The sequence below is a fragment of the Pinus tabuliformis genome, chromosome X (genome assembly GCF_031772625.1).
Source record: "Pinus tabuliformis cultivar Carrire ecotype Pingquan chromosome X, CPIR1, whole genome shotgun sequence".
Taxonomy (NCBI): Eukaryota; Viridiplantae; Streptophyta; class Pinopsida; order Pinales; family Pinaceae; genus Pinus; species Pinus tabuliformis.
Window position 1 is genome coordinate 1,261,275,777 of NC_142308.1, and position 12,777 is coordinate 1,261,288,553.

General features: G+C 36.3%; 1 protein-coding gene across 1 annotated transcript in view; it reads right to left on the reverse strand.

The window, feature by feature from the left end:
* Positions 1-2,942: 2,942 nt before the first annotated feature.
* Positions 2,943-12,777, reverse strand: part of LOC149144574 (F-box/FBD/LRR-repeat protein At1g13570-like) — a 46,170-nt gene continuing 36,335 nt past the window's right edge. The window contains exon 2 of the mRNA XM_089449195.1: positions 2,943-3,652. Coding sequence (XP_089305321.1) covers positions 3,347-3,652 — 306 coding nt within the window. The 3' untranslated portion in view covers positions 2,943-3,346. The remainder of the gene's footprint in view (positions 3,653-12,777) is intronic.

Below are 12,777 nucleotides of genomic sequence, written 5' to 3' on the forward strand. Positions count from 1 at the left end.
GGGTGATGCAAGGCAATTCGTAGAAGGTTACAGAGGTCAGTCTTCAAAGCCGGATTCCTCTGTTGGGTGAGGAAATCTCCTCACTAGATTTTTGCCAATGTTTTTCTCTGTACGATTGCCAGATTTCAGCATCCAGTTGTACTCATAATTTCTCACTGGTGCATAATAACAAAAACCCTCAACTACTGCACCAGTTTTCCTAAGTTGGGTTTTTTTGAGGACTTTTGTCCAAAAATAATTGTGTTACTTTTATGTGTGTGTGCTAACATTTCTCAACTTCCAACGTTTTATTTTTTCCTCAAAAATTTATTTGTGAATGTTACAGTGTGTTTATTTTGATATTTGTCGTAACAGATAAATTGATAATTAATTTATAATTAAAATAAATAATACCAATTGTTGCAATAGGATTCCAGTGTAAGAATTTCCACAACATCCATCCCAGAGGCTACAAAACCTTCGTAGTTGGTTGGCTTCTTCAACGTGCTAATTGCATGTTGTTCTTCACCACCTTTCGCCTCTGCCTTACCTTCTTCCAAGTGTGAAGGTCCCTCTATAGGGGTCGCGCAAGTTTCCTTAGTTGCTTTCTCACCTAGACCTTCTTCGTCCTCCTTTTCTATGCGACTTCTTGATTGGCCAGTGAGCACTCCTAAGCTAGATGGCCCAATTCTCTGCATGTGAAACAATGGAAGGGAAACTTCCAATAATCTAGCTTTTTGAACCATTTACTCTTGTTCATCTCTATCGTGACTTCTTCAAACAATCCTTCTCTTAAATATAACTCCACCAACGTTTTTGTACATCGTCTGTGCAGTTTCTTATCCCAATTTTCCTCCAAGCCAATGAATCGGCCTAGCTTGTTTCCTAAGGCTTTGAAGAAAGAGTGGTTCCATAAAAATATTGGAAGGCCTGGAAAAAGAACTTGCACTTGATGCAGATTGAGCGACTCTCTCCTAGCATCAAAATCAATTCTCCAACGCTTCAAGACTAAACCTGTTTTCCCCAGCGCCAATTAGAAGCCAACAGTTTATCTCTATCCACATCCTGCCTCACTTCGAGGAACAACCAACCCCTCGATAAGATGTGAAAGCCAGGAATGTAGCCTAACACTGGTTCCTAGTTCTCCATGATCATAAATAAATAATCTGGTGATAATTTAAATTGCAAGACAATACTCTCATCACCGTTATGTGAAACAAGAAATCAAAATATATACAAATATATAAAGAAATCAAAACACATAAATCATTGATGGTTTAGTAACGAATTAAAAGATATTAGTCATTGACCATTCCACCACATGCTTTGCTAAGGTTTAAATACAAGTTAATCTTATACGCAATAAACCTTTTTTTAGTGACAAATTTTTAATAAGAATGCAATAGAATTTTTGGTTATGGTAATATTTTGCCCAAATTTTAAACCAACCCATATTGAATTGTTAATTAAAGTTCTAGTCATTGATCATTCAATTACATGCTATGTTAATGTTTAAATACAAGTTAATCTCATAGGCAATAAATCTTTTTCTAGTGACAATTTTGTAATAAAAATGCAATAGAACTTTTAGTTATGTTAATATTTTGCCCAAATTCTAAACCAACATATTAGAGTTTTGGATCAATGGGAACTTCTATTTCTTATTTCACTGGATTAGGTCAATGGAAGATATGGTTGCTACAAAATTAAATGTAAGTGACCCAAACTATCACCAAGTAGGTTGGAACCACGAACCATGAATGGTTTCATCTTGCCCAGTGAATGTCAGGTAAGGTGGATGGTGGTTTAGTTAAATCTTATTATGTAATGATTTGGTTTAGTTGAAGAATTGTACCCTCAAAAAAATAAATGACAACCACTTATCCAAAGCATTGATTGGTCAAGATTTGTTAAACACTATTTATTTATTTTGTAATAGCTTGATCCAAAGAGTGAATTAAAAGAATTTTGTTCTCAAGAAGAAAGATAAAGTATAATTATCCATTTTTTAGTTGTAACTTTTATTAATATAAATTATTTGATAAAATATTTATTTCTTTATTGTTTTTTACTTTAATTTAACTATATTTAAACTAAACTTCAAAATTAATTACTATGAGATCAGAGGAAGGTTTCATTGCTTGTTCAGAGACTCTCAGACCCTCGCAGATTTTTTCAGGTATCCCGATCAGAGATGTTTGGCCCTATATATGCTGGAGGCTCTTAGGTTTCGAGCACATATTCTTCAGCCTCCCATCAGACCAGACCCCACACAAAGGATCACGACATTTTTCAGGGTACTACCTTTAGATAAAGGCACAAAGAGAACTATTGATATCGTTTCATATCTACCCTGTAGACCAATGAGGATTCGTGGGACCTCACCTCGCCACACGAGACCCCAACAGCTAAATCGTCTCAGATCCGTCCCTGGGAGACGAACTAGGTCCTCCAAACCTCAGCAATGCACAAACTCCCCCAGACAACGAGTTAGTGGACAGTCCGTACCTCCCATTGACCATTCATCAGGCCAGCAAACTTTGTGGAAATTTTTTCAGTGCTCTTGAGTCAATCTCGGATGTTAGGAGAGATGGGTCTGATCCTCTTCATCAGGGCATTCCATACATTGTATCTCTTATGTTCCTGCATTGTACCTTCTATATTCATGCATTGTAATTTTTATAGGAAACTGTCTAGTTCTCCCGCATTTCATAGACATCATCATACTCAACAGTGCCTTTAACCTACTTTGTAGTCATTAGTTGGACATAAATACAATTATATTATCTTATTTTATATAACACTTATATAATAACAACATTTCCTTTATAATCATACTATTCCACTAAATAATAAATTAAAACCATATAAAAAAAATGTTTACAAAACATGAAATGCTTTGAAAAAAAATTTACTAACAAAATTCTTTATGAAATGACCAGCTTTAATTGAAAAGACCAGCTTTAATGGCAATAAAGTATTCCGGAAGAGGTTACATTGCTTTTTTAAATCGGCTTTTCGTCGAGGAGAAACTAACAACCCATGAAAACAATATTGTCAGCCAAAGAATTAGGTGAAATGCAACCCATATAGTTGATAACACCATGCTATTTGATTTGTAATGGACAAAAATTTTCCGGAAGTCCAGACATTCACACTGTAATGCATCCAACGGTACATCAGGAAACAGAGATTGATCTGCTAACATATGTAAGAAATATTTTATCGTCAGACATAACTAAATAGAGATGTAGATTACCTAAAATGTTTTACCGCTCCTTAGCCATGGCAACAAGGAGGTCAACACTTAAGACATGGACTATAGGATGGCAGAGAGCCTTTTGGAGTTTCTGTATGCTGCATATTTTCATTCAAAATTCTGAAAGCTCACACATATTCTTGCTCGAGTTGAAGCACTTTCATTCAGATACAATAGCTTTTTCAGAAAGGTATCTGCTTCCTTCTTTACAGAAGAAGTTGTCCCAACAGCCGATTGCCTTTTGGATAAACATGGTAATTCCACTTCCATTATTTCAAGAGCAGAAGCGCTCTTAAGCAACTTATCCAATATGGTTATTTCCCCTTTATCAAATTGGTATATACGTACCTTCACTTTCCGAAGGTTACCCAGTAGAGAGATCTCACAGGGTAGTATTGAATCTCTTACTAACACCTGCATTTACATACCATGTACAAGTTAAATTTGGTCTTCCCGTTAATAACTATCACATTATCAATATACAGGATTATGGTCAGGATATTATATCCATTAGACAATAGCAACACATTAATCCATCACAATACAATAACTCATGGATACATATATTATACGATGGCAACATCGCAATACAATAATTTATGGACATAGGTTATAGGATGGAAATTCAGTCATCCAATCCAACACAATAATTTACTTTTGCCTATTCCTGTTTTTCTTTTGTTTAGATTTGAGTTCTAGATATTTTTGTGAAAGAATTTGTTAAATCTGGTGAAATTAGTAAAAAAAAAATGAAAATTTGGCAGAATTATGAGTAAATTTTGATGAGGGATCTCAAGAAAGATGAGGCCTATGCTGGAATGTTGTGTGGATTTGGTTTCTCGTTGTACTCACAAGATCATTTTGTGCTCTGTTACAATGGTAAATAGTAATTAGGCAAGTTGTTTTTGATACTTTTCAGATTCTTTGTTGTGATGAGATAAACGCTGCTCCTGGGATAAATGCTATACTCCCTTTTCCAATTTATCCTCCTGATTTGAAAGGCAATGCCCAACTCTTGAATCTGCTTACCCTAATTTTACACTTAGACAAGGCTCTTACCCTAATGCGTAATTAGAGAATAATATTTGTTCCTACCGAATGGGGAATAATGGTTGAAATAGGAGGGCCGAATCTGAGTCCAGCCTTACTAATTTGTCTGGCCACTCAAATAGCTAAATTGAAGTAGTTGAAATAAGAGGGCTGAATCTGAGGCCAGCCTTACTAATCTGTCTGGCCATTCAAATAGCTAGATACGAAGTAGTGATAACATAGATCGGGAAGAACTTTACCTTGAGCTATGTTAAATGCCCTCTTCTCCTTTCTCTGTTCTGGTAAGGAATAGAGTGATGTCCTAATCGAAATTTTCTTCTTTACTGTTTCATTTTCCCACTCAGTTTTGGTTCTTCCTCACCCTCATTTTTTGGGAAGCAATCCTTCCATGATAGAAATTTTCTGATATCAATGGAAATTTCTGTTAAGTTCCAGAATAATGATGGAAGGTAGTTATCAATAGATATTAGTTTCTAGATTAAACCATTTTCAAATTTGTCAAAAATGATGACCAATATGGAACATGAAAGTTTAGTTTAAAAGAATTTATATGTCAAAAATTTTGAACAGGGATGAAAAAAGATTTTGAATCTAATTGTTGCATCAGTTCTATGTAACTGTGACTTTGTGTCAAGACTGCTTCTCGTATAAATTAAACAAGCTATTTTATATTTTGAAGGTTTTGTCTAGTGTTTTATTTTGTACTAAAGTTTAAAGGGTTTGGTGACTGTTATTTTGTACACACCACAAGGGTTCCAGTCCTGTATAAATAGGGTTGGCTTCATGTAATTGGGGCCAATTACATGTCATCCGGTATATTTGGCCTGAACATTATGCAACATGCAGAATTTTGCCTAGAATCATAAATTGGAATGTATTTGGCCAGAACATTATGCAACATGCAGAATTTTGCCTAGAATTATAAATTGGAGTGTTTTAAACTGGAATGTTTCGGCCATGATTGTGTGAACCAGCCTGAACATTATGCAACATGCAGAATCTTGCCTAGAATCATAAATTGGAATGTTTCACGATCCAGAATTCCATCTATGTTTAAACCATGCAAGAGAACCCACGAGAATATTTGAGAGAACAGTACCTGTAAATGGCGAGAAGGATCGGTTCAAATTAGGTTTCTGTGCTCTACATTTATTAGTTACTATTGCTGTTTTCGTAATTAGTCCATGCAATCTTTTTCGGAGAGTTCTTGTAAATTACCTATATTTGGACAGTGAAAGGATCGTAAATTTAACGATAGCCTCACTAATACACAATAGCCTTTTTCCCTGGTCAATTTATATATACAGAGCTACCGGGAGCCCGCCTTTCCTCCTTGAAATTTCTACCTCAACACCTTGGCTAACCAAAAAGATATCGACAATATTCAGCCGGCATTATTTTTAATTATTATTTTTTAATTTGATGATAACGTACCAGCATCTCTCATGCTTAGCTACGCGGCGTCTCACTGAATTCATGAGCTTTATGCTAAGTTGCAGGAAACGTGGCCCTAGGGGTCGTTCCCGAAACGCGTTTCCGGCCGTACGACCGTACGGCCGGAAACGCGTTTCCAGGCCGTACAGCCCGCCCGCGTTTCCCAATTGAATTGTGTTTTTTTTTTAATTTTTTGTTTTTTTCAAATTTGTTTTTTAATTTTCTAGATGTGTGTCTAAAGTTATAAAAGTGAATTTTTGCCCTAGTGTTGACATGCAATTCATGGTAATGTTAAATTCTTAAAGTAAAAGTGATATTCTCCTTTATTTTTCATTTTCATCCATTTACTTAAATTTTTAACATTACCATGAAATGACTCAGGATGTTTGAGAGTGGTTTCGCCCTCATTGGATTTCATATCGAGAAAGTAGAATTTTAGATCTCACTCAAAATCCAGTAGACTTATTTGTTTTTCAGGATTTCAGGATTGAGGGGGTTGCAATGTTTCCATTGGATTTTATCATGTACTAGGGTATGGAACTTCTATTTAATCAAGAGAACCAAGCCCTCTATGCAGGGGAAACTCCCAATAATCAAAATCATGTAGGGTACTAGGGTATGAAACGTGTATTTAATCAAGAGCACTAAGGTCGTTCGACTATGTAGGAGGAGATTCCCAATACAACAGTGGTTCTTCTAAAGAATGGGATGTGGATGCAGAAAATCCTGATTTGGATCTCTCTCTTGCAGCCTTATAGTCTTTATTGTACTTGCAGCCTCATATATTAATATAAATAAAGGCTGATTTTGAGATTTGGATATCTAATAAAGGTTGCTTTTGGATATTCCGATATTTTTATTTTCATTATGTGATCATTCATGAGTAAATGTGATGTAAATTAAATCTTAATGTTTAAGTGTAATAAATTATAATGTATCATTTATGCTTTATGATTGCACACACACACACACACACACACACACACACATATATATTTAAATATTTTCTATATATATATATATATATATATATATATTCGCGTTTCCCCGTTTCCAAAATTTGGGGAGGTCGCGTTTCGTATCGCTTCCCGTTTCGGAAACTCGTACCCGTTTCCCCGTTTCATGCAACTTAGGCTTTATGCCAAACACTGAGCCTTCCATGTTATGTATGGATTTAAGAGAGGCCTGTTATAGCCATAACCATAGTTTACGTACATAGATGCATGACTTGTTTGAGAGAGAGAGACAGACCATGATAATGGTGTACAACACAGAATTAAGCTATACTATGTAAATTGAATGTGGTTATGCCATGATCAGATCATGAACTCTTATGGAATTATGTATATGCTATGTCAATTGAAAGTGCTTATGCCATGATCAGTTCATGGACTCTTATGGAATTATTACATATAGCTCTTGCTCCCAGACAAATAAAAGATATTCATTTCTACTCCTCTTAACAGCTGAAATCAAGTACACAGAATAAAGCAAATTATTAAGGAATGGTAAGCAGCATACTCCTTTGAAACTTTTAATCAATGTTGCTTGAATAATTCCAAGATATCAAAGCTAGAGCCAAATTAAATAGCTCCTGTATACATTCAATCAATGGCATTATGGCATTAGAGATGATAAACCGTTTGTACATAAATATGTATAGATAATATCCTTAAGCTGTAGCTGAAGGGACGAAATGCAGTGTTTCTATCACAATTAAATCAGGATATTATTTACAAACAAGAAAAAGAGAGGAAGCTACTAACAGTAACGATTTCATGTGCTTGGAGACCTAATGCTACCACAAAATGCATTTCCAGGCAACTTGGCTTGCAGATTTCTCTACAAGTCCTCTTTGCTGTTAATACCCACTAGCTATTAGGCCTGAGAAACTTTAACATTCCAAACCAGGCCTAGTGTATTAGCCCTAAAGACAGACCTTAAATTAAATTATAATGCAAATATAGATAATTATAACCTGCTCACAGCACTTTAGCCCTGTGAATCACCAAAAACTTAGAAAATTGGGCCATGAGCTACTTTGAGATTAGACCTTGCTTCCATCCCATTGTTATATGCCATATTATCACAGGCAGCTTTGGCAAGACCTGGAGATTGCTACTGTTGTTGCTGCTGGGATAAGTAGCGTAAGTTAATCCTTGCAAACTACTCTGGAGGCATTAGCATGTTTTCCATAAGTCAAGGATTTTGGAGCAGCGGATCCTTCAGAATTTTCACCGAAGATGACTGCACTATAATCAGAGCGATTGGCCCCCATTATACCTTTGATGGCTAGAGAATTGGAGATATTGGTGTAAATTCCTGGAGTGGAGCTGCTACCAATATTACTATTATTATTGACAGCAGATCCCAAGCTGATGAGGTTGTGTAGCTCATGAGTACTACCTCTGCAGATTAACATTGTGCAATTGCATTTGGAGATCCTGATTGTATAATGGCGTTTTTTGCGCTGATGATGTACCTGCAATGGGTTTCATTTCCGCTGGAGCGATATAAGAGGCAGCCACTCAGTTCTAGCTGCATTGCCAATATAATTAGTTGTCTCTGTCTGTGACCTCAATGTGCACTCCTCGTCAGCACTGAGACCATTATTCACTGGTCCATCCACAGCTGACTCAGCTTCAGATTTGAGACGCTTTGCAGCTCCTATGGGCAATGTGCAGCTTTCAATAGTTTTCAAATCATATTCACTCATGTCAAAGTTTGTCACAGCCAGAAGATTTTGATCTTGGGCCTCGCCCAGAGTACTCCAATGTGTCACTGATTTACCATGGCTCAGATTACTCCAATGCAGTGTTGCGAACATCGCGATGTTTTCAAAAAATCACGATTTTTTTGGCTTGCCAATAAAATCAGGCGATTTTTAAGGGTTTTTTTTTTCCCCGAAAAGATCGTGAAAACATCGTGATTTTTTCCAAAAAATCTAGATTCGATGGGAAAAATCACCTTGGTCGGAAACAACGTGTTTTAAATGCGATTTCTTGGTTTTTATTTCTCATTTTTTGTAGACAGCGGTCTTGTTTGAGAGTTGAGGAGGAGAGGAAGGTGACTACTAGGGCAGAGGAGGAGAAAAATGGAATATTTTGGCATCCCAAGCAAGACAAAATCATGTTTGGACCAAATTTCTTCGGCAAACTGTGGTTTCCAGGTATGGGCACCAAATTTGGCCATTTTTTTTTTGTTTTTTCTTGTTTTTGCTTGGGTTTCTATAACCCATTGATTATCAATGATTTTTAGTGGATTTGATTGTGTTTTTTTTTCTTTTCATTTTTGTTGTATAGAGTGGAGAGGGTTCATTTTAATTAAAAAATGCGAAAACTTGATTGTTAGATTTATTAGTTTAATTTCTTCTTGTGCTTTATTTTTTTGCATCATTTTTGTTTGAGTTTGAATGTGCATTTTTTCTATTATTTTTGGATTGAGTTGAAGTTTTTTTTTGTCAAAAATTCAATGTGTTGTGTGATATATGTATTTTTTTTTTTTTTAACTTGCAATTCTTCTTGTGCCATAGGTTCAAGTTTCAACTTCAAACTTTATCTTACATTAAAACTCAAGAGTTCAACCAAGTGACAAACATGCCAAGGAAACTGGACACTCTATGGGAATTTGGTGAGTATGATGGAGGGTTTGATAGATCAAACTTGTCTTGCAAGTTGTGTGGACATCATATGAAGGGGGGGTTTATAGATTGAAGTATCACCTTGCAAAAATCCTTGGACATGAAGTAGGGCCTTGCAAAAATACAACTCCAGAAATCATCCAAAGAGCTCTCAGATCATTGGAATAATTAGAGCAAGCCAAACTGTCCAATTCAGATTTAAGGAAGCAACTAGCAGGGAGAGTGTTAAGAGGTGAATATGAAAGTGGCACTGGTTCTACTTCAGCATCAATATCTACAACCAAACCTGTAGCTACCTCATCATATTTTGTTCCTAGAACCACCGCTGGTTCACAACCATCTATCTCTTCAATGTTTAAAAGAAAGGAAAAAGAAGAAGCTGACAAGTTGTTGGGCAAGTTTGTTCTTTGGAGTGATATTCCTTTCAACGTTGCAAGGAATAATTCATTTTTTCAGCCTATTGTTGATGCTATTGCAATTGTTGGCCTAGGGTACAAAGTCCCTTCTTATGATGACTTTAGAGGCCGCATTCTTCAAGATGAAAAGGTTTACTGCACCAAAATATTGGAGGAGTTTAGGGCATCATGGGCACACATAGGATGCACTGTGATGTCAGATGGTTGGACCGATCAAAAAGGGAGAAGCCTTATAAATTTCTTGGTTAATTGGCCCAAGGGGACAATGTTTATGAAATCCGTTGATGCGTCTGCACATATCAAAGATGCAAAATTATTATGTGATTTGTTGGATGTGTTTATTTTGAAGGTGGGTGTAGAACATGTTGTCCAAGTCATAACGGACAATGCTGCAAATTATATTGTTGCTAGAAAGATGCTTATGGAGAGGCATCCTACTTTATTTTGGACACCTTGTGCTGCACATTGCATTGATTTGATATTGGAGGACATAGGAAAGACTTCTTTTGTCAAAGATATTGTTGACTCATCTAGAAGCATTACAAAATTTATATATAATCATGCATATGTGCTTTATTTGATGAAAAAATTCACCAACAACAAGGAGTTGGTACACCCCGCCATTACACGGTTTGCCACCAGTTTTATATCTCTTCGATCCCTCTTGAATTCTATGTGGGATGTGAAGAGAATGTTTCTTTTAGATGAGTGGACTGCATTGACATTTAGTTACAAAACTGAGGGAGAGGCCATATGCAGATTAGTTTCATACAAGGAAAACTTCTAGGCGGGAGTGCAGGAGGTGTGCAACATCACTGAACCTTTGGTAAAGGTTCTTCAATTAGTTGCCGCAAACCAGAGGGAGAGGCCATATGCAGATTAGTTTCATACCAGGAAAACTTTTGGGCGGGAGTGCAGGAGGTGTGCAACATTACTGAAACTTTGGTAAAGGTTCTTCGATTAGTTGATGGTGACAAGCCCGCAATGGGCTACTTGTATGAGGCCATGGACAGGACCAAAGAATCCATTCGTGCCTACTATGATGATAAGGGTTATGAGCTAAGTCACCTGACACTGGGATTCGGGATTCGTAGGATTCGGGATTCGTGGTGTCGGATTCGGACACATTGACCCCCCGGAACAGGACACGTAGGATTCGTTATATATTATTTTATTAAAAATATATATATATATACATATATACATATATTTAAAATATATATATATATATATTAAAAATTAGATCTTTCTTACACAAATTTTAATTAATGATACAAATTTATTGATTTCAAATATAGATCTTCATCTATAGCTATTAGCATGCATAGTACATACAAAATTCAAATACATGTCAATCTATTATCTATTTCTTATGCTTGGCCCTCTTGCCACCACAAGAAATGTCTAATTTTTTAGTCTTGTTGGAAAATCAGGATCTTTATCATTAATATCACCCTCTAAGCATTAATATCCAGAGGTATCTTTGTCATTACCTTTGTATCTGTATAGGGATCTTTGTCCTTAATATCACCCTTTAAGCATTAACATAAGATAGAACAAGCATAACATGTCAAGTCAAGATTTTGTTTGAGTGATGCGTACATTTTTAGGAGGGTCATGATACAGGAGTTCGACAACCAATGTCACTAACATCAAGGTACATAGAGGGATTGGTGCTCTTGATTAAATACGAGTTCCATACCCTAATACATGACAAAATTCAATGGAAACATTGCAATCCCCCAATCCTAAAATCCTGAAAAACTGATAAGTCTGCTGGATTTTGAATGAAATCTAAAATTCTACTTTCTCCATATGAAATCCAATGAGGCCGGAACCACTCTCAAACATCCTGAGTCATTTCATGGTAATGTTAAAAATTTAAGTAAAAGGATGAAAATGAAGATTAAGGAGAATGTCACTTTTACTTTAAGAATTTAACATTACCATGAATAGCATATCAATACTAGGGCCTAGACTTGATCATTAAGCTGCCAAAACGCTTGCCAAATGAAAATATGCGTGGATGTAATGACCAAATGTGGCCTTTCCATACCCGTGCAGGTCACTTTTGCCGCCTAACGAGTCCTGGAAAACAGGACACGCAGCCAAAATCGTGACACGCAGTCGAATTCGACGTGTCAAAATAGGACACGACGTGTCATGGTTTTTGGACACGAATCTTGAGAGAATCGTGTCGGACACGATGGATTCGAGATTCGTGGGGCCTATAGGACGAATCCGGTTATTTAGGTTATGAGGGGTTTCAGAAACAACTCCTCCTATGGGAAGTGATTGATGAACGATGGAACAACACACTCCATCGTCCCATTCATGCTGCAGGGATCTCCCTAAACTCCACATTTTCTTACCCCTATGGGTTTTGATGCTGAGATCATGGATGGATTCTTCACCTGTGTTCAGAGGATGGTGCCATCTCCAGCAAAACGTGCAGAAATCTCCAAAGAAATGGAGATATACAAGATGGCAGGTGGCACATTTAGCTTTGAGATCACTGTGGTTGATAGGAATACTAAAATGCCAGGTATTTTTTAGTTTGTTTCAAATTTCATTGTTTCTTCAAGTTCATAACTTCATACTTTGCTTCAACTTTCAAATTTCATTTTTTTTCTTATGTTTATCTTATTTGTAATTTTGTTGTAGATGCATGGTGGAGAAGCTATGATGCCAAAGTACCTCATCTGTGAAACCTTGCCATTCGAATCCTCAGCCAAACATGTAACTCTTCAGGATGCGAGCGCAACTAAAGTATATTTGAAAAAATACACAACAAGAAGTGCAACAGGTTAAACTTAAAATTTAAAATATTCCAAATTTCCAATTAATTTTTTGAATTCATTAAATAATATTTTTTTTTTATAATTATTATTTTATGATCTTTGTACAGGTTGGAGTCCCAACAACTTAATGACATGGTCTACGTCTACTACAATCTTCGATTGTGGGTGAGGCAACTTGAGAGGACACCTGATATGGAG